The sequence below is a fragment of the Psammomys obesus genome, unplaced genomic scaffold (genome assembly GCF_907164565.1).
Source record: "Psammomys obesus unplaced genomic scaffold, mPsaObe1.curated_primary_1811, whole genome shotgun sequence".
NCBI lineage: Eukaryota > Metazoa > Chordata > Mammalia > Rodentia > Muridae > Psammomys > Psammomys obesus.
Window position 1 is genome coordinate 2,896,013 of NW_026590859.1, and position 20,984 is coordinate 2,916,996.

Sequence of the window (20,984 nt, forward strand, 5' to 3'; positions counted from 1 at the left end):
CCAGGGGCCCAGCTGCTTCAGGAGTGTGGCTTCAGGGGAGCCCAGGGGCCCAGCTGCTTCAGGAGTGTGGCTTCAGGGGAGCCCAGGTGCCCGGCTGCCTTCAGGAATGTGGCTTGGGGCTCCTTCTCAGCTCTGCAAGCTCTCCGGGGTGAGTTCTCCACCCTTGGTCTTTCCACACCCCCCACCTCTCATCCAAAAGGCTCCCTCCCCTGAGGATGGCCTGAGGGCAGGGCACACCTTCATACACACGCACACGCACACACGTCGTGGGAATGAGGAGGCTTCCTGAAGGGAGCTGGATGCAGAGAGCAGCCCTTGGACTGGTTCAGAGGCGGCGGCAGCGGGTGCCAGATGCGAAGCTCCCGCATACATATACGACCTAGAGAAACCCTAGAATGACAGCAGTGCCAGTTCCGGTGCACGCCAGCCACAGGGAGCCGGCGCCCAGGGGCCGCAGCTGTGCTTCCAGCCCTCCCACAGTTCCACACTTGGGAGTGTGACTGTGACAGAGCCATCCCTTCCAATCACCTTCTCTCTGAGTGCATGGGCGGGGGCGGGCACAGCAGGACACCACAGTGCTTGGGACAGTGTGAGGAGGGAATCTCACTGCCCCGAATGTGTGGGTCCTCTAGGCCGGCCAGTGAGTGCGGGGACCCTCCCGTCCACACTCCCCAGGGCCGGGATCACAAGCATGCGTCACCGTGCCTGGCTTTCACATTCGGTGCTGGGCTCAAACCCTTGTCTTTGTGCTTGCAAGCACCACCCCACCGGAGCCATCTCCCGGCCCTGGCGAGTTTATGAGACGCAAATCGTGAGATATACTGTGATACAAGAAAGGCGGTGTGTCAGCCGGTTGACACAGGGTTCACAGTTCACACCCAGTTCACAGTTCTCACCCAGTTCTCAGCTCACAGCTCACGCACGGTTCACCCAGCCCACTAAGATGGTCTGGGAGGCAGCCGTCCGGGGAAGGCTCCTGCCCACACCCTCGGCTTGCCTCCATGTATTGTTCTGTCCTGGAGCTGGGCCGTGTCCTCACCTGGCCCTCTCTCACCCTCTTTCCAGTCTGCTTCTAGGCCTATGCGTGTGACCTCAGAGCTGCTTCCCAGGTGAGGGCTCTGCCCTGGCTAGGCAGCGCTGCGGCGCACCTCACCATAGCAGGCTTGTCTCCTCATTGCAGGCGGCCGTCTCCCACAGGTGTCACGATCAGAACCAGAGATGAGGCGTGAGAGTCCTGCCTGTGGCATCCACCAGGTACCTCCATCGGGTGTCTCTAGACACCCGGAGCTGTTCCGACAGCGAGTTCAGTTATGTAGGATGTGGGCTCACAGGCCTTGGAGGAGCTAAGATGCCAACAGGAGGCCCGGGAGGCTGCCGGGAGATGAGGCAGGGTCTCTAGAGCTGAGGGCACACGGGGCGTGTCGGCAGCTCGGCAGTTTATCGGCTGTCCACTGAACCAGCCTGGTGAGAACTCCCCTGTGGAGAAGGGCTGTCTGGCATTGGAGCCACACAGATGCGTCACACTGAGGGCAGCCCCGTGTCTTCTTCATTCTCCTTCCAGGAAACACTCTGGTGGCAGCCCTCGCCCCATCCTGGTACAGGCCCCAGAGTGGAGGGTGGGCCCCAGCATAGCAAGACTCTAGGGCGGGTCTGGGCAAACAGCTTGCTCCTTCACACCAGGTACAGTTCTTCATTAACCAACCCAGAACTTCCGAGATGCCCTCTGGGAAATTCCTTTGTGTTTTCATCCGTGAAACGCCTCCTTCAGTCCAGCTGAGCTGCTTTCTTTGTGAGCTCAGCAGAGATGCTTCAGCTGAGTTTCTGTTTGTTTGTTAAGACAGGGTAGCCCTGTCTGTCCTGGACTCAATTTATAGACCAGGCTGGCCTTGAACTCCGAGATCTGCCTGCCTCTGCCCCTCTGAGTGCTGGGATCACAGGCGTTGCGCCATCAAGCCCAGTTTACTTCAGCAGACTTTTGCTAAGCTTCATCCAGGCTCCAATAGCCCCTCATCAAAGTCTCTTGTGGCACTTGCCACTGAGATATTGTAACTCACCTTTTTCTGTCAGAGTCCTGCCCTTGTAGGGCCTCGAGGAAAATTGGCTCTCACAGGCCTGTGCTGTCTCCGGACATAACCCGGGGCGCAGCACACACTGTTCCTGTGGGAATCAGTGGATGGGCGGCCTGCCGGGGTGGGAGACAGACGGGTCTTCCTTGGGGCTGCGGATCGGGTAGGAGGCAGGGCAGAGACGGCGTGCTTGCCGGAGCTGTGCATGCTTCCCTCTGAGTTTTGCTCCTCGGTCTTAAATCTCCCCAAGATCTGGAGGCACCTGGGCCTCTGTCTTAGGAACTGTAACCCAGCGTCTGAAAACATTCCCAAATACTTATCGATCCAAACAAGGTGTTGGGGCTCTGGAGGGCCCATTTTACTTCCTTCAACCTGAGACCAAGACAGGTGACATCTTTGCACAAAGCTAAATGTTCACAGCTTCTGCATTTGGGAGTATGTGCTCTTAAAAATTAGGACAATGGCGTGAGGGGAGAAAAGAACTTAGCTTGTTGGGAGGCGGAGCGGAGGCTCGGAGGCTAAGCAGTGTGCGCTGCTCCTGGGCTGAGGTCACTTCCCCATTTCCCACACCCAGCAGCTCAAAGCCCCCTGGAACTCCAGCTCCAGGGAATCTGACATGTGTGCACACACTGAAATCTTTTTTTTTTTTAGCTTTTAAAATGTGCTGTTCGTGGCTATCCTTTGAAACTCTTGAATTCTAGAAAAGATACATTTGTTTATGGCATGGAAAAAAAATAAAGGTTTTAGAGAGCAACTGTATGCAATTTTTTTTTTTCTTGAACTAGTAATTCCCCAGCAATCCGTGCATCCCACCACTGACAGAATAAGCCGGTGCTGGTAGCAGAAAGGCCTCACGTTCTGTGGTGGGGAGCTCTGCCCTCTCACTAAGAGCCGGGCTCCTATGCGGTTCTCCTACAGGCTCTGACAGCACTGAGGGAAGGAAGCTGTTACGTGTTCCCATTGCTCACGGGAAGCCTCTAGCTGATTAGGGAGTGTTAGGTGAATCCATGCCAGCCCGCTGTGGTTCTGTTGGGCTTTCCTGTGGGTGAGCCCAGTGGGTGGAGACTTGAGGAAGCTCAGGAGGACCGAGCAGTACCCCACCTTAGGACACACCCACTTCCTTTCCTGTGCAGGAACACTGCCCTGAACCATCAGAAATCCTGCCCGACATGCTGAGCTTCAAACATGTGATGAGGTAAAAGCCATGGTTGGACCCCAAGAGACTCAGGAGTGTTCATATCTAGGAAACACATGTGCAAATGAGGAGAGCAAAGAGAGACCTTGGGTCCTGAGGCCCTTGCTCTCTGTTCCCCAGGAGCGAGAGTGTGTCCGGGACAGTAAGAACGGCCAGCCCTGCCAGCCACCCAGCTGGGAGGACACGGCCCAGCAGCCAAATCAATGAGCTTCAGGAACCCTGGGGCCCAAGCAGCATCTGCTGGCAAATCCCTGCTGGCGCGTACCAGCTCCAGGTGAACTCAGTAACCAGCAGCCCTGGGCCTCCCTCCGCACCCGGAGCCCGGGCCCTCTGCCTCGGCTCCCACAGTGGGAGAACGCTCGTGGGCTCAGCCTGAGTGCCGACTCCCGTTCAGGGCACCTGCAGCTGCAGGTGTGGTCATGACGAGCCGCACTGGTCACCTGTAGCTCCCGTCACCATGCACAGAGGTGGCTTCCAGCTTCCCCGAGCTGGAGGAGCCCGCTGAGGGGTGCAGGACGTGGAGGAGGCGGACAGCTGCAAACCGTGAGCTGTTCACTGGTCCACTTTCCATAACAGTAGCCTGTGTCAACATTTAATGTGCTTTGCTAAAATGAATTGATGAAATGTTTTTAAAGCCCTCCATTTTACTCTCAGAGAGACAGACAGAGGCCTTAGGCATCATCCTTTTACTAAAAACAGATTTTGCTTTAGAGCAGTGTTAGGTTCAGAGACACTGACTCAGGACTGCAGTGGGAAGGGCTCACAGGAAGACAGGCTGGCAGCTGACCCCAGCAGAGGCCGAGCACCCCTATCCCTGCTTGTCAGGCCGCCAGCTGCTACGGGCGATCCACCAGGGCGGGCTGCAGGCCAGGCCTTCATGACCGGCCATGGGGAAAGATGACGTTCCCAGGGCCCACCCACGAGGCTCCCGTGCTTAACCATTTGCTAGCTCTGACACCCCGGCCCTGCGTCATCACATTCCCGGGACTCCTGACCTGGGGGTCAGGTACACTCAGAAGCCCCGGGTGTGTGCGTGGTGCCTGGGGCGGGTAGACACTTTCACCCATCTTCCAAGGCAGGGGTAAGGCATGCACGGAAAAAGGCTAGTGTCGCCGTGTTGAAGTCAGCACTCACACAGCTGCGCCTTAAGAATCCGCTCAAAGCCACAGTCTCACGCTAGCTGGTCCCACGCCGGTGGCGGACAGGGCCTGAGGTATGATGAGCAAGCCCAGATGTGAGTCCTTCCCCTGGGGACACGGGCAGATCTGCACCGTCTCAGGCAGGACTGCTCTGGAAAGGAACCTACTGGGTGGACCTACTGGGTGCTCAGGGCTTGTTTCATGTGTTCGTTTTTTATTTGATGATGCACTCACTCAAAACTTGAGGATTATTTTGCGATAGACTTTCCTGTCACCCACCCACACTCACAGCCGCCGTCTAAGGGCCCCGCGCATGTTTGAAGGGGTTCAGTCTGCCTTCTGCCGTAACACCAGGAGGAGGCTGGGAAGGGATGCACGGTCCCACAGAGCACCAAGGGAACACCAGCCTAGCCTGGCGAATCCTGAGTGTAAGTGAGGAGGGGAGAGGCGTTACCTCAGGAGCACGGGCACCTTCTGAGCTGCTGCTGCATGGGGGTCGGGCCCAGCAGCAATCCTTCATGGCTCACAGGGCGTCAGGAGAGAGCCAAGCCCTCCTGAGCCCCTCCGGGGCCTTCAGTGGGCCTCCTGCGCCTTGTGGAGGGACGGTTAGTGACCCCGGGCTTGTGAGGTCTTGGAGCTAACACAGTGGCTCCGATGTGAGACAGCGACAGCATGTGGTCATCACCTGGTGACATTCCAGCCCCGGTGGAGACTGCAGCTTCGTCCTGCGCTGCAGGCCAGCATGGGGACCTAAGGGACTGGAATGGGTGTTGCTGGAATGTAGGCAAAAGCTAGGGGGTCCTGGGGTAGGCTGGGGGTTCTGTAGCCTCGGAGACTGAGATCTCAGGGAGGCCACGGAATGGAGCTGAGTGACGCAGCTCTAAGAACACGGTCCTGCCATCCAGCCTGGAGAAGGCAGCTCTCAGCATCTTCCCCAGCTCAGGGGGGGACACGATGCAGCTTGGGGCTGTCCTCGTGCTGTGACTAATGAGGTGTGGTAGCCAGGCAGCCCCTGAGCCACACCTGTGCCCAGTGGTTAGAGGCTGGGCATGGAGACAGCGAGGTCAGCCTCAGGTGAGACTCCCCAAGCGTGGGTGCAGGAAGGAGGGGGTGGGGGCAGTAATCTCCCATACGGGGACTTCATCCTTTCCCCACCTCCCGTGGGAACAGGAACATTCAGCAGATTGCAGAAAGCGGCAGGCGGAGAGCGACAGATTGAGGCTGGTGGCAAGAAATGTATAGGGTAAGGCTCTCCTGGGAGGTGGCGGCTCAGTCCACAAACCACTGGCCTATAAAGCAGTCAACACCTGCTGTGTTCGGCTCGTGGCCCAGCTGCCCGGGCTGTTCGGTGTCCTGTAAGAAGCTGGAGGATGGAGATCTGTGCCGGGGAAGGGTATTGGTAACGCTCCCCATCACCGTGCCAGGTCAGCAGAGGAAAGCTTTATTTGGCGCGTAGTTTGAGTAGGAGAATGAGCCATGGCAGGCGAGGTGCGTGTGTGGCACAGCGTGGCAGGCAAGGTGTGTTGTGGCACACTGTGGCACAGTGTGGCAGGCGAGGTGAGGCGTGGCACAGTGTGGCAGGCGAGGTGAGGCGTGGCACAGTGTGGCAGGCAAGGCTGTGGTGGAGAGAGCCTAGGGCTGCTTGCTCACATCGCAGTGTCCTTGGAAGCAGAGAAAGGGGAAGTCCAGCGGAGCTCTTCTGGCTTTCTCCCTTATCATTCAGCCCAGGACCCCATGCCACCCCACGCCCACACTCAGGGTGGAGCCTTCCCTCTCAGCTAATCCCCTTGGAAACACCTTCAAGGAGATTCTAAATCCAGTCGGAGGAGCGGCCGTCCTGGGTCTTGCCAGAAGCTGTCTGCACCCTGGCAGGCGGCCCGTGCTGCAGGAAGTTGTAATGATTCTAGCTGTGATTCTAGCTGTGACCCACAAGTGTGCTGCTGTTGTTCGGGTTATCACTACACTGAAGTGGTCCGTCTCTGTCTGCCCAGCATGGCTCATCCAGAGGAGCAACAGGCTGTCCCCTGTGCCTTCATCCGCCAGAATTCCGGCAACTCCATCTCCTTGGACTTTGAGCCGGACACAGAATACCAGTTTGTGGAGCAGCTGGAAGAGCGGTACAGATGTGCCTTCTGCCACTCGGTGCTTCACAACCCCCACCAGACCGGCTGCGGGCACCGCTTCTGCCAGCACTGCATCCGGTCTCTGAGGTGAGTGGGCAGGGCCTGCGCTCGGGCCGCAGCTGCTCAGAACCAGAGGAGTGGCCCCTGGGGCTGGAATGAGGTTTGGGGAGTTGCTGTGGCTTGGGAGACGTGCTCCCAGGCTCCTGGCTGAGAACCGAGTGTAATCCTCTCTGCCTGCCACTGCGTTGTGGACGTTCACCCCTCCTTACGGCTGTCCCGTAGCCGACTGCTGGAGAGGGCTGTGGCTCACAGCGTCCGTGCTGTAGCTGTCCTGAGGACTGCTGTAAGAGCCCTGACTGCCAGGGGCTGCCCACTGCCCAGGCAAATGGGAAGCCTGCGGTGACATCACTCCACCAACATACTCAAGGCAATTAGCCCAGAAGGGCTCGTTCAGGCCCACCGCTTTGGGGTCCCGCTCCGTGGATGGCAGGCCCATTGCTTTGGAAATGTAGGCACAGCGTGGGTGAAGGGCTGCTGGAGCCCAGCCGGTCACTCCACCATCTGGAGGAGAGGAGGACAGGAAGGTGCCTGGGCCTCGCCACTTTGCCAGCACACCCCCTCGGGCCCCTCCAGCTCCACCTCTCCAGCCTCTGCCTCGTGTTAGGTTCTCCAGCGGGAACGGAAGCCACGGAATGAGGGACCATTGCACGGTGGGGTATCAGAATGGCTGCCATCTGGGCGGTCCAACAGTGTCTGCCTCCACATGGAGAGCCTGCGCACTGGGAAGTTGCTTAGTCTGCCAAGCTGGGGGCTGCGGGGCCCCAGGCAGGCCCTGAAGACCCCATGGAGTCCTGGAGAGCCACTGGCCTCCAACACACATTGGAAGGCTGGAGAAGCTGGGGTCCGCAGCCATTGAAGGACAGGGCAGCTCCGGCAAGATGGACGAGGACTGTAAAGTGACAGGGAGGCTGTGCTGCTTTCCCCAGCACTTCATCTCTGGGCAGGAAGGATCTGTGGCCTGTAATAGCAGGGGGCTCCTCTCCCAGGGCTTCCTTCCTGGCAAGAGCCCCCACCCCACCCCCAGACACAGGGCTCTTGGTGGATTCCAGAGCTAAGCCAGGTTAACCACGAGGCAAGGCCTCGGACGGCACCCCCAGGGCCACAGAGATGGGGGGGTTAACATCGAAACCAGAGCAGCTGGCATCACACCTCAGGCTGGTGGAAGCAGGCTTCGGGGGCTCTGGAGGGCACAGGCACCCTCGCTCGCCCCACACGGGTCAACACATTTGTCCACTGTGCTCCGGGTTCTGGAGGTGAAGAGCCACAGGCAGAGGTCCCCATGGTCCTCTCCAGTATGTTCCCATCTGAGGAGGGGCAGGCCTCGGCACAGTGGCAGACAGGCATGGAGCCCTCCATGCCTTCTGGGAGCTTGGTTTGACGGCTGCATTCTCCAGGAAGGCTGTAGGACTAGGAAGTTGCTGCAGCAGGGTGCAAGGCCGCCCTCCGAGGAGTGTACACAGCTTATGCCAGTACAGGCTCCTCCGGGCCAGTGATGCCGGCTGCTCCCGGAAGGAGTGCTGAGGTTAACACTTAACTTGGCCAGTTTCTGCTTTCCTCTCCAGAGAGCTGAATGCAGTGCCAATCTGCCCAGTGGACAAGGAGATCATCAAGCCTCAGGAGGTGAGGAGAACACTGGTTTGCCTCGGGTGTTGGGGAAGGCGCCGGGCTGACTACCAGGCTGGAAGAGGACAATGTCCCAGGACCTTCTTTGTCGCCCATAGTCCTCTGCTGTGGCTCGCATCAGGCACTCCTGTCTGTTTGGAGCATGTGTGGGTTTTGTTGGCCACACCCTACCACTTGAGGGCTCACCCCTTCCTACACTAGCTCCAGCCACACCAAGCTGCTGGGAAGGGTAGAACACCCGTTTGAGGAGTTCACCGTCCCATCTGGCTAACCCTCAAAGCATCTTGTTCTGTTTAATAATGGCTCTGGTACAGTTCATGCACCGTAAAGTCTGCCTTCCAAATGGCTGGTTCAGCAGCTCCCAGTATTTTTCGTTCTGTAGCCCTGTGACGTGCTGACCTCCAAGAAGAAATCCCACGTCCCTTGGCTGTAGCCTCCCCATACCTCCCGGCCATGAAAACCACGGCCTCTCTACTTTGGTTTAGCTGCATTCCTGGGTGTTTTATATGAACGGGATCCTGCCTGGTCCGTCAGGGTCGTCCATGTGTTAGTGTGTCGTTCCTTTCTGTTGCTCACACCATTCTGCTGTGTGGCTGTCCCACGGTTGCCTGCTCCATCGCAGTTCCTGGACATTTGGGCTCCTCTACTTTTTGCACTACTGTTTATAATGCTGTTATGAATATTCATGCACCTAGCTTAAATTTTTAAAATACGGGGCTGGAGAGATGGACGGCTCAGTCGTTAAGAGCCACTGGCTGCTCTTCTAAGGCAGCGGGTTCCGTTCCCAACCACATGGGGGCTCACAACCACCTCAACTTCAGTCCAGGGGACCCAATGCCCTCTCTGTGTCTGCACAGACACTGCATACATATGGCACAGAGACATGCATGCAGATACACACAGATGACACACACATATATCAACACTCCAAGAAAAGTTGATATATAGCATTAGGAGCTTAGGGTGAGCTTCAGTATAGGCTCCTGTTCACCAAGCTGGGGCTCAGTTCCCAGCCCCGGAAAAAGCAAATAGTTCATCTCCAAGCTTGTATCCATCCATGACCGGCAAAGAAGCTAACATTGCTGGGACAGCCTGGCTTTAGAACACAGACTGCTCAGATGCTCAGTTCTTTTGCGCACACCCCTGAGAGTGGAGCTCCTGGCTAACATGGCAAAACTGGGCTTACCATTTCAGCAGCTGCCAGGCTGTTGGGTAAACAGTTGCCCCTTTTGTGCCTTCTTACCGCAGCGCATGAGGGTTCTGTGGTAGCCAATCCCATCAGAATGTGTTCTCCTCAGCCTTCCCGGTGGGTTGAAGCCTCATGTGTCCGGGGTTTGAGTCACATCTCCTTGATGGCTGGTGGCACTATCAATTTAGCTGAGCAGCCGTGTGTCTTCTCTATAGGAATGGTATTAAGATTTGTTCTCTTTCTCTCTTTTTCTCTCTCTTTCGTGTGTGTGTGTGCACCGAGTGTGTGGCTCTGTCTCTCAGGTCTGTGCAGTACCCATGGAGGCCAGAAGTGGGCATCAGAGCCCCGAAGCTGGAGTTAAGGGGGTTGTGAGTCTGTGGATTGGAGTGCTGGAAACTGAACTCAGGCCTTCTGCAAGAGCAGCAAGTGTTCTAACCTCTGAGGCCTCTCTCCTACTCCAACTTTGCCCATTTTAGCTGGGTTTTTTTCTCTAATTGTTGAATTATTACAAGTCCTTTTTTATATTCTAGATACCTGGGGGTTGTTGTCAGATTTGCTGACATTTTTCTCTTATTACAGAATTTATTCTCACTTTGTTGACGTGTGCTCTGAGTGGATAGTTCTCAGTTTGCTGACATTTAGTTTATCTGCTTTTCGTAACTTGTCGGTCTTAGCTTGCTGCTCTGTTGCTGTGATAAACATGATCAAGCCAGCTCGATGAAAACATCCTCTTACACTTCCAGCTCACAGTCGACCATCTAAAGAGGTCAGGGCAGGAGCTCAAGGCGGAACCGAGGGCATGGGCAGTGCTGCTCACTGGCTCGCTCCTCAGCTCCTCACGGCTGGCTTAGTTGCTTTCTTACACAAGCTGGAACCACCTGCCGAGAGTTGACACCACCCACAGTGAGCTGGACCCTCCCATGCCAACCATCAGTCAAGGAAACGACCCACACACTTGCTTCAGATGAGCCTGACGGGGCGGTTCTTCAACTGAGGCTCCTGTGCTGGGTGACTCCAATTCAAGTCAGGTTGACAGAAAACAAACAAGAAAACACACCTAGTGAGCACAATTGACCCCTCATCAGCGTGACACACACACACACCTCACTATTAGACCGTACACATTCCCTTCCTTTACGTCCCCAAGAGCATGCTAATGTTAATATCAAACAAATGGAAACTTACAAGCCCCACCACCTTTGAAAAGGTCAAACACATTACAAGTTCAGCGTCTTTTTTAAAATACGCAGTCTCTAACCGTGGGCTCTAGCTAGGTGGTGCTGGCACTTCCGTTAACACCCGTGGGAACACTGGTAAGGCAGAGGCCGACCTGGTCTACAGAGCAAGTTTCAGGATGGCCAGGGCTACACAGAGAAGCCCTATCTTGAACAAGCCAACAAACAAACAAAAACCAAGATCAAACCAGACCTGTGGGTTGAATATTTATTTCAAGTGGGACAGGACAGGGCAAATTTATAGTCAGAGCGAAGTGTACCCAAGCTCCAGCAGTGTAAGTGCTCGGTGTCTGATGTCTGGACTTCTTCACTAGAAGAGGCTTGGCAATCGCACTTTGGCTGGCTACCCACAGCACACAGCTTGTCCAATAGGTTGGGGCTGGCACTGTGCCAAATGGGCCGTTGTCCTCGGTAGTCTCCCCAAGGTCCTGGCTCTCCGGCGGGCTCGGGCCTCCCCTGCGCTGGGCTGCACCCTTGCCAGTGGCCTTCTGGCCTCTCTTCAGGAATTCAGCCTGCCACATGGTGACACGCCTCAGCTGCTCTCCACAGCCGTCAACACTGCCGCCCTTGGGCCGCCGAGGCTTGGCGCCGCTCACTGGCTCCTGTCTGCTCGGCTGCTTTTCCTACGCAGTCGGGGTCCAGCTGGGTAGGGGCCACCACCACATGGCTGGGCTCCCATATCAGCTGGCAGCTAAGAAAGGCCCCACAGACTTAGCCACGGCCTGCCTGACCCGCAGGTCTTCTGTCCCTTCTTTCCGGGCGGCTCCGCTTGATCTCAAGTTGATAAAAACTAATCTGTACAGCTTGTTGTTCTTTTGGTTTAGCTGTGTGTGCTTCTTGTCCTTCTGTGTCCAAGAAACCACTGTCTAACTCGGAGTCACGGAGATGTCTCCCTGCAAATGTCTCTTGAGTTCAGTTTTCTGCCTTGTTTCCGGAGCTCAGAATCTGCCTCCCTCCTGAAGCGCCCCTGGGCAGCTGGCCTGACTCGAATCCCCTGCCCTGTAATTGCCCTCCAGAGGCCCGGGGGGCGTCCAGTGTGTGACACACGAGGCCAGGGACAGGCACACTACAACCTTGGGCAAAGCCTGCCAGTTCTGCGTGCCTCAGATAAGAGAATGATTTTCACATTCTTAAGCATTCGTAATAAAAGAGGCACAAAATTAAGGTGGTTTTGAAGCCTCCTGTGAGTCTTAAACTATTTGAACATAATTTATTTTCAAAAGCAAGGGGGGCTGAAGCACTGGCTCAGCCGTTACGAGCGTCTAGGGTTAGGGTTAGGGTTTTGCAGAGGACCTGGGTTCGGTTTCCCGCGCCCACATGACGGGTCGCAACTGCCTGTAACTCCACATCCGGGGATCTGATGCCTCTTCCAGGCCTGGGTAGGTGCGCTGCACGTCCACAATGCTTGCAAACTCACGTACGAAAGTAAATAAAACGCCTCAGAAGTTAAAATCCAAGAGAATGTGTTGTGACGCATGAATATGACACGCTCTTTGAGCCCCGCGGTTTTGTTGGAGCAGAGCTGTGCCCACTCACGATCTCGGAGCTGAGATTCGCTGGCGGGGGAGGGTGCCACACGGCCTGCCAAGCTGACAGGGTGTGCGCTCTGACCCTTCACAGAGGAAGCACACCGGTACACAGCTTGAACTGAAATTACCAGTCATCCCTGCTTCGGGGCACCGACACTTCATGCCAGAGTGGGAACCAGGGCTCTCCCTTCCCTCCTCCCCCTCCCCCAGCTACAGCCCCCTCCTGACCTTTGGCTGTGTGGGGTCAAGTTCACCTGACGGGGCTTCACCAAGTTGCCACCTCCAGCTGGGTTGAGCACTGGGCATCAATGTGCCTTGCCAGAAGCATGTGTGTGAGGCAGCCTTCCCTTTCAGCGTGGTCCTGTGACATTTCCGTCCCGGCCGCTGCCTGGAAGTTTCCATCTGCCTCTGAGATAGGCTGGAAGGCCAGTCTGACCATAGCTTCCTGTCCACTGGCGGATGTGAGACTGACGGTGTCTGTCTTCTAGGTGTTCAGAGACAACTGCTGCAAAAGGGAAGTTCTCAATCTGTACGTCTACTGCAAGAACGCCCCTGGGTGTAACGCCAGGATTATTCTGGGACGATTCCAGGTTGGTATCGCCGAGGCCAGTGTCCGTGCCATTCTTCCAGTCCCTTAACCTTTCTGTGACGGGCCCTGGTCCCTCTGGGGTTGTCCCAGCACAGCATGAGCACCAGGCAGAGGCGCAGCCACGGGCTTTGTTCTGTAGCAGCACGGAGAGAGCACCGTCCGTGTCCCAGCCTAGAGGATGGAACCATGGAGTGGAGAAGGTGCAGGGCTCACAGGCCAAAGACACTCTAAGCCAGGTGGTGGCGCATTCCTTTATCCCAGCACTCAGGATCAGAGAAGGGGGACATCCATCAAGGGTGCTTCATTTTATGGGGCCTGCACAGGATCTGGGGACCCGAGGGCGGGAGGCAGGCGTGACTGGCACAGGGCACAGTTGTGCGGTCAGGCCTTCCCACCAGGCTTTGCTTTGTGTCCTGGTGCTGTGGACTGTGCGCTCAGGTGTAACGCCCGTGGTCATGAAGAGCACCAGGCCAGGGCAGGTGTGCCCCCCAAGTGAGGCCTGATGGAAGTGTGAAGAGAGGCGCTGAGGAAGTCCAGGGACAGGGAAGAGAAGCCTGTCAGCAGCAGCTTCCTGCAGCTGGGAAGGCACGGCCTCCATCAGTCACCAGCAGGCTCGCAGTGACTCAGCCGCCCCTCACTTCCACGGAATCGCTTGGCAGCTGCTGAGAGTTTCCCCCACACCCACACAGTTTGGAACATGTCAGATGACTCAGCCTGTTATCAAGCCTCCAGAAAACTCAGACACACACTTACACACCCACATACACATATACACACATAAACATATATACACACACAGACACAAACACATATATACACACAGACAGAGACACACAAATACACACATAGACACACACAAAATACATACACAACACAGACACACACGCACACTGAACACTGGGATGATAGATGTGTGGATGATTTCCTCCTCACCCTGGGATGACAGCTCACAGGACTACATTGTTTCCTGTACAACGGTCATTGCCGCTCGATTTGAGTGACAAATTCTAGACAGGGCTTCTTGTCCACCTCAGATGTCACCTAGCCTGGACACACCACAGAAAGTTGAGAGAGCAGAGCACAGGCTCTGTCACGCCTGCCCCAGCCACCTGTGTGAGGGTCTCAGCTCTGTCATGCCGGCCCCAGCCGCCTGTGTGTGAGGGTCTCAGCTCTGTCATGCCGGCCCCAGCTGCCGGTGTGGGAGGCTGTCACGGGGGGGCAGGGTTGGAGTGAACAGTGACAGTCCCGGGAGAGTCGCAGAGAAGATCAGCAAACTGGTGCTGGGTTTCTGACTCCTCACTGCTGAGGTAGCAGAGGAAAACTCTAATCTTTACCCTGAGGGAGAACTCCCCAGTTGCTTTTCCTTGAGGACCCTCCTGATCGCCGGCACTGTCGGCTAGCGCAGTGGTTCAGTGGGAGCACCCACATGCTGGCACACACCGCCTCTGCCTCCAGGTCCTGGGGTCCAACGCCCTTTCCTTGGCACCAGGCAGGAATGTGGCACACGGACAAATACCCGTACACATCAAACAAACAAACAAACAAGCAAACGGAAACGGAAAGGCGAGTCAACAGGAAGCTTGGGCTTTGCAGGCAGCACGTCCCCAGCTTCAGCCCTCCTCGCCATGAAAAAAAGGCCTGACACCCTCAGCAAGAGCAGGCCACTGGCTTCTCCGCACACACTTCATGCTAGTGGCCCGGAGACGGCCCGCGGGCACCCCCCGCCCGGCTCTGAGGCACTGTCACCCTGCAGGACCACCTCCAGCACTGCCCCTTCCAGGCCGTGCCCTGCCCCAACGAGCGCTGCCGCGACGCCGTGCCCCGGAAGGACGTGCGGGAGCACCTGCGCGCGTCCTGCCGCTTCCGGCAGGAGAGGTGCCCCCACTGCGCGCGCGCCGTGCTGGCCGCCGGCCTGCAGGTGAGCGGGCCGGGCGGGAGGGGGCGCCCTCCGCTTGTTCGCACGGATTGGCACGGGGGAGGGTCTGTTTGCCCCGGAGGGACGGGGCTCGAGCGGTGGTCGGCCAGCGTGCAGGAAGCCAGCGCCCTCTGGGCCCCACACGCCCAGCAGCTGAGCTCACGGCATCCAGAAAGCAGCCGTCACTGACCTGGTTCGGAACCGGGCTGAAGCTTCTTACGGAGAGCAAGCCCCGTGACGCGTCTCCCCAGACCCACGTGTGTGAGCGCCTCGAGGCTAGGGACCGTGGCTTTGCTTCCCACCCACTCTGTCTGTTTCAGGATCATGAGGAGAACTCGTGCCCTGCGTACCCAGTGTCTTGTCCCAACAAGTGTGTGCTGGCTATTCCAAGAGCGGAGGTGAGTCAGCGCTCCTCCCCGAGGGCACAGAGAATGCTCACAACCCCACGCCGAGGTTTGATAGAGCCAAGTCACTATTGGTCCCCAGTTGTACCAAGCAGAAGAATGCGTGTTTCCACAGCCTGGGCCTTCCGTTTTGTAGGTTAATGAGCACCTTACCGTGTGCCCTGAGGCTGAGCAAGACTGTCCCTTTAAGCACTACGGCTGCGCCATCAAGGTAAGGTGCGGGCCACCTTCATGCCTGCCAGGCACCGGGGGCTCATTTCACTCTAGCTCTGCTCAGGGCGTGGAAGCGTAAGGACACCAGAACTGCAGGACTACGACGGTGTTCGGGGCTCTCCCTGTGCACGCATACAGCCTGCACCTGCATAGTTATGCTCACACACACACACACACACACACACACACACACACACACGCTTGTATAGGTGTGGAGAGAGCCTCACCTGCCTCTGTGGGGTTAGCGCATACCACATCTGCAAGCCAGCCCAGCTGGGTCACTCGGGTTGGAGTGTCTGTGTTGTGGTCCCGGAAGCCCGCTCCTCCGGGGTTTGCTCAGCCTTCAGCTGGTTGGACAAGACTCGGCCACCTTATGGGTGGGTCGGTGTAGGCTGACCAGTTATAGTAATCGCGTCTACACAATAGTCTCAGAGCCGCGCCTAGACTAGCTTTCACTGAAAACAGCCTAACGAGGTTGCCACCTAAACCACCCACGACAGTCAGTTTTCTCTAATTCTGCTCTGTTGGTCTACCAGGGTCAGGAGCCCTCCAGGGTCAGGAGCCCTCCAGGGTCAGGCTTTCCTGTGATTCCTGGATTCATAGTGCTACCATGTACCTCTAAATGCGATGTGACAAGGAGATTTGAGGCTGTGGCTCTCTCTCATGCAGAGTACCTGCCAGGCTGACGTAAGGGAGGGGCCGGGTTCAAGTCCCAGCACTGGGGAAATAAAGCACCGAAGTAAAGTGATAGGAAATTGTGTTTTAAAATAAACTTTAATGTTAAGGTGTTTAAAGGTGTTTAAAACACCTTTAAAATAGTTATTCAATAAGTTGTATAAAACAAGTTAAAAATAAAGAGAACAAAGTTTTAGGTCTTCTGGAAGATTCTGTTCATTCAGAGTAGAGATTGAAACATCATGCTGAGTGCAATCCATATATTCTATAAGTCTAAAATTACCCCGATTATATTTTTAACATAAGCACTTTTTTTTTAGTTTAAAAAAACTTGAACGGTTGGCGAGCAGCTCAGTGGTAGGGCAAACTGGTCGATTTCCAGCATCACCACCAACATGTCAGGACCCTTTACACAGATTGACAGCGGGCAGCTGGGTAGCTGCAGAAGGGCCAGGGCTTGCCTTCACCGGGCACCATTGCTTCCGGGCTGAGGAGCTCTGCAGCCCGCCTCCAGCTGGCCGTGCCCTAGCGCTAACCTTAGCGTCACGGGCTGTGGAGGGGTAGGAGAGCTGGTCTCGGAACCGTCCTTGGAGAATCCTGCTACCAAGGGGCTAGCCCTCAGCGAGGGGCAGCCGGTGCTGGATGTTTGCCTAGATGCACGTGGAAATGTGGGCCTTTGCTTTGATTAGCAGGAGAGTCAAATAAGCAGGGGAGAGGTAACCATTTCTTTTCTCCAATGTGTCGCTCTGAGTGCAACAAACTGCCAGGGCTGGATGAAGACCAGGCTGCAAGCTCCGTGCAGCAGGCAATGCGCTGGAGAATGGGGACTGGCCCAGGCTTAAAGCAGCTGCAGGGAAGCTCTGGAAGCGCTGAGCCGTGGCCATGTCTGCGCTTCCTGTTGTAGCCAAGGCAGGAAGAAGATCAGCACAGCTTGGCTAGCAGGCTGACTCCTTGTCTTGTCAGTTTGTTTGGTGCTGACCACGGGACAGTTCTGAAGCAAGGAGCCTAGGAATCATTTATCCTGCAGTTCTCCAGAAAGGTGTGCGTGGGATCTAAGCAACGAAGTCTCTGAGGCTCAACATCGCAGCCCTGTGGCCTGCCCAGCTGCCCGGGAGGCCGCTAACTGCTCGCTTTGCCTTGTGTCGCAGGGTAAGCGCGGGCCCTTGCAGGAGCATGAGCGCGCAGCCCTGCAGGACCACATGCTTCTGGTTTTAGAGAAGAACATCCGGCTGGAGCAGCAGGTGAGCCAGGGCGGCGTGGGAGGGGCAGGGGAGTCGCTGCCACTGGCTGCTCCGTGCTTTGTGTTGTTTTGGTTTGTTCGCTCTTTCTCTGGCTCCATGCAAGAGGCCAGATGACCCGCCGGAGGTGGAAGGTGCTTGGAGGTCTGTGCGCTCACTCCCCTTCCCTGCAGACGCGCTCAGTAAGAGCGAAGAAGCCTGAAGTTTGTAACTTGTGGCACACTGGCCCTCAGGCCAGCCCCACCCCGGTGGCTTACAGCCACCCGCAGCCGTGCCCTCCCGCCCCTACCTGTCACCCTCGCTGTTGGTATTTCTAAGCCTGCCAGGTTGCTGGGGTGTCCACCGGGGACCCCACAAAGGCCCGCCCTGAGGAGCAGCTGGAGGGCAGCGAGCTATGCTGCCAGACTGGGCCGGTGGCTCATCCTCTGTCTGGAGCAGTTCGCCCCGCAGGTCATCTGAGCCGTCTGCGTTTCAGTGGGTGTGTGCCTTTCGGGGTCAGGGCCAGGAGGAAAGCCCAAACCTCCCTGAGCAGCAGCCCGTCCCAGCCTGCCGCCGGGCATGCAGGCTCTTTGCTGTCCTGTGGACCATCCATCGATTAACCAGACAGCACTGAGTGCTGGACGCAGCCTCTCCAGGAAAACTCCGGGAATGTGGCCAGATAGTGGCTGGGCCCTGGGACCCAGGGACGCTGTGTGTGCAGAGGCCGCAGGAGGCCCTCTGGGAAAGCGGTGCGGGCTTTCCAGGTAATACCTAAGCCGGGCCTTTGTTCACCTCACTAATGACACGTATGAGGTGTGTGCGTGAGGCCACAAGAGGGTGTCAGATCCCCTGGGCAGCTGAGCCGCCGGGCTGATGCTGAACGGACTCAGCCGCTGAAGTGAAACCTGGGCGTGCAGACGGGCTTGTGCCAGGCAGGCCGCAGAAGGTGCTGCAGGGGTAAGGAAATGGAGTGAGGGCGCCAGGTGCCCCGGTGTGAGCAGCTGTGTCCAGAGACTGATGTGTTTTGGCCTGAGACAGCAACGGCCTCGAGAGCAATGCTCTGAATACTGTGTCCAGTCACGGTTTCACTCACGCGAGGTCTGTGTCAGAAGAGGTTCAAGGATCAAAAGTTGGAGCTAATGGTTTCCTGTTGTGACGCGCTCAGTCAGCCATTCGTCTAGCGTTTCGGTAACAGAGCAGCAGGGGCTGGCAGGCCGCACGCCACCCTTTTACATCCTTCTGCTCCCGTTTCCTCATGGGTAAATGGGGCTGTGGTGGGTGGCAGCGAGGGCGGTGGCAGCGCTCTCCACACGGCGCCTCGCACATGCAATTGTTTCAGCATTTCGAGGGAGCTGGAGTGGGCCCGGGGGCGCATACCTGTGCCGGCAGGTGGCACGGGGGGTTCTGAGGTTGGACTGGCAGGCTGCAAGCTGGGGAGGAAGAGCCCTGCAAATGTTACCAACTGAGATGGGCACCACGAGATCGAGAGCAGGCGAGGGTGGGGAGAGGGGCAGGCGTTACACATTCATTCATCAAACACACACCCAGTGTCTTCCGTGTAAGGCACCGTGCTGGGTCCAGAGAATGAAGAAGTGAGACAGTCTCGGCAAACACTGTAGCACACGGGTGAGCCGGCCGCTGTGCAGTCACGCTGTGTGCACACGGGTGAGCCGGCCGCTGTGCGGTCACGCTGTGTGCACACGGGTAGAACTGAGCATGAAGCCACATTGGTGTCAGGCTGTGCAGAGCCCTGTGCTCCTTTTTAAAGCCCCCAGAGATGCCTGAGCAGGAGAAAGAGACGCCGCATCTGTCTCTCAGTGGTGCCGTGGTGTGCAGTGTGAACTGGAGGAGAACATCGCCACTCGGCAGATACTGTTTCCACACCTGCTCAGGCTCCACCGTGCTCTGAGACCCAGGCATGGAGGGACCCCTCCTCTTCGAGTGTGCAAGGTCTCGGGTAGAACTAGGCAGGAAGCATCACAGCCTCGGTAAAAATGTGTGTGTGTGTGTTCACACCTGAAATTCCACCAATCGGGAGGCGGGGGGCAGGATGGCTAGGTCCTTCTCGGCGATGTATGTAGTTCCAGGCCAGCCTGGGACATACCAACTCTCAAATCCCAGAAATCAAACAAACATAAATGAGGTGAGGTGAGAATGGCTGTGAGAGCTTTTCTGTGTGTGTGTGTGTGTGTGTGTGTGTGTGTGTGTGTGTGTGTGTACAGAAGCTGGCCAGCTGGCACACGACCAGGGGCATGCGCTCAGGCTTTGGTTGTTCCTGGGCCTCATGGGTACAAGCACTTGCTCGGCTTCCATGCAGGTGTGGCCCCAGGACGGCCACCGGCCTGGTCCAGGCTCAGACTGTGCGGGGAAGAGGTGGGAAGCATGCGCACACTCGAATCGGTTGTGGTGTCCGGGTTTAGTGGTGCTTACTGGTTTGGTGACACCTGCTTGTGCTCGACAGTTACCTGAGGGGGCTCGTTGGGGACCGGAGGGACACAGGCAGAAGGTAACGCTCACCCAGGCACAGTGTCCTGGCTGTGTGCCAGCTCACGCTGACAGCGTGCAGCGAGCAGTTCATCCGCAGATGCCCCGACCGAGCCCAGCCCGATGGGGGACGGCCTGCCCGGCGGCCTCAGAGCTGGCCGGAAGCTGCTTTCCTGCCTTACACGGGCCTCTGGCCCCGCGCTCGTGGTGTCTTGGCCCTGTGCACGCATGCACACACCCAATGACTGCTCTGCCCGCTCTCGCCCCTTCTTAGATCTCTGACCTTCAGCAGAGTCTGGAGCAGAAGGAGAGCAAGATCCAGCAGCTGGCGGCCACCGTGGACTCGTTCGACAAGGAGCTCAGGCGCTTCACACAGATGTTCGGCAGGAATGGAACCTTCCTCTCCAACGTCCAGGTGAGGGTCACACGCATGAGCCAGGGGGCTGCTCGGTGCCTCACACCCACCGGCACCCCGAGGGCCAGGGGACTGCTGCCCTCGGGTGGCCTCCGCAGGCTCCTGCAGACGCGCGCTGCTCGGTGGGGCTCGCCTTTAGCACAGGTCCCCGAGCTCCTGTGTGATGGAGCGCTCTGTCCGTCCCAGGCGCTGGCCGGCCACGAGGACAGGTCGGCCCGGCTGGAGGCGCAGGTACAGCAGCTCCTGCACACCGTCAGCCAGCAGCACAGCCGACAGGACCTGCGGGCCCTGGTGGACGCCATCGACAGCGTGAAGCACAGGATCGCCCTGCTGGAGGCCAGTGGCCAGAGACTGGGTATGTGTGGCGAGCAGCCATCTCTCTCATGACTCGCCTGGCTGCATGTGTGTGTGAAAGAGGCTAAGCAGTCACAGGCGGCGACGCTGCCTCAGAAAACGAGGGTGCAATCCGAGCAGAGGGCAACGGGCCCAGGCGGCTGGGAAGCAGGAGCACGGGGGGGGGGGGGGGGGGGGGGGGGGGGGGGGGGGGGGGGGGGGGGGGGGGGGGGGGGGGGGCGTGCGGGGGCGGGGGGGGGGGGGGGGGGGGGGGGGGGGGGGGGGGGGGGGGGGAGCTGATGTATGTGTGGACGCTGCAAGCTGTTTAAGGGGCCACAAGAGCCTTAGCGGGTGATCGCTGTGCAATCAGGGCGGCCAGTGTGTCAGTCACTTTTCTATGGCTATGATGAAATGCTGTGACCAAGGAGCTTCCAGGAGGAGGGATCATTGGACTTTTGGGTCCAGAAAGGTCAGAATGTGCGGAGCAATGTGTCGGGCAGTTGAGAGCTCATGCCCCATCCGCAAACAGGAGACAGAGAGCTCACACCCCATCCACAGACAGGAGGCAGAGAGCTCACAC

General features: G+C 57.5%; 1 protein-coding gene across 2 annotated transcripts in view; it reads left to right on the plus strand.

Moving 5' to 3' along the window:
• The window catches only part of Traf5 (TNF receptor associated factor 5), a 31,957-nt gene that overhangs the window by 8,048 nt on the left and 2,925 nt on the right, over positions 1-20,984 (plus strand). Inside the window, exons 2-10 of one of the 2 annotated variants that reach the window (XM_055609185.1) lie at positions 6,392-6,610; positions 8,146-8,203; positions 12,648-12,749; positions 14,502-14,666; positions 14,984-15,061; positions 15,204-15,278; positions 17,104-17,196; positions 19,931-20,071; positions 20,258-20,426. In XM_055609185.1, the coding sequence (XP_055465160.1) occupies positions 6,393-6,610; positions 8,146-8,203; positions 12,648-12,749; positions 14,502-14,666; positions 14,984-15,061; positions 15,204-15,278; positions 17,104-17,196; positions 19,931-20,071; positions 20,258-20,426 (1,099 nt within the window). In that variant the 5' untranslated portion in view covers position 6,392. The remainder of the gene's footprint in view (positions 1-6,391; positions 6,611-8,145; positions 8,204-12,647; positions 12,750-14,501; positions 14,667-14,983; positions 15,062-15,203; positions 15,279-17,103; positions 17,197-19,930; positions 20,072-20,257; positions 20,427-20,984) is intronic. The other variant, XM_055609186.1, reaches the window with a different exon arrangement.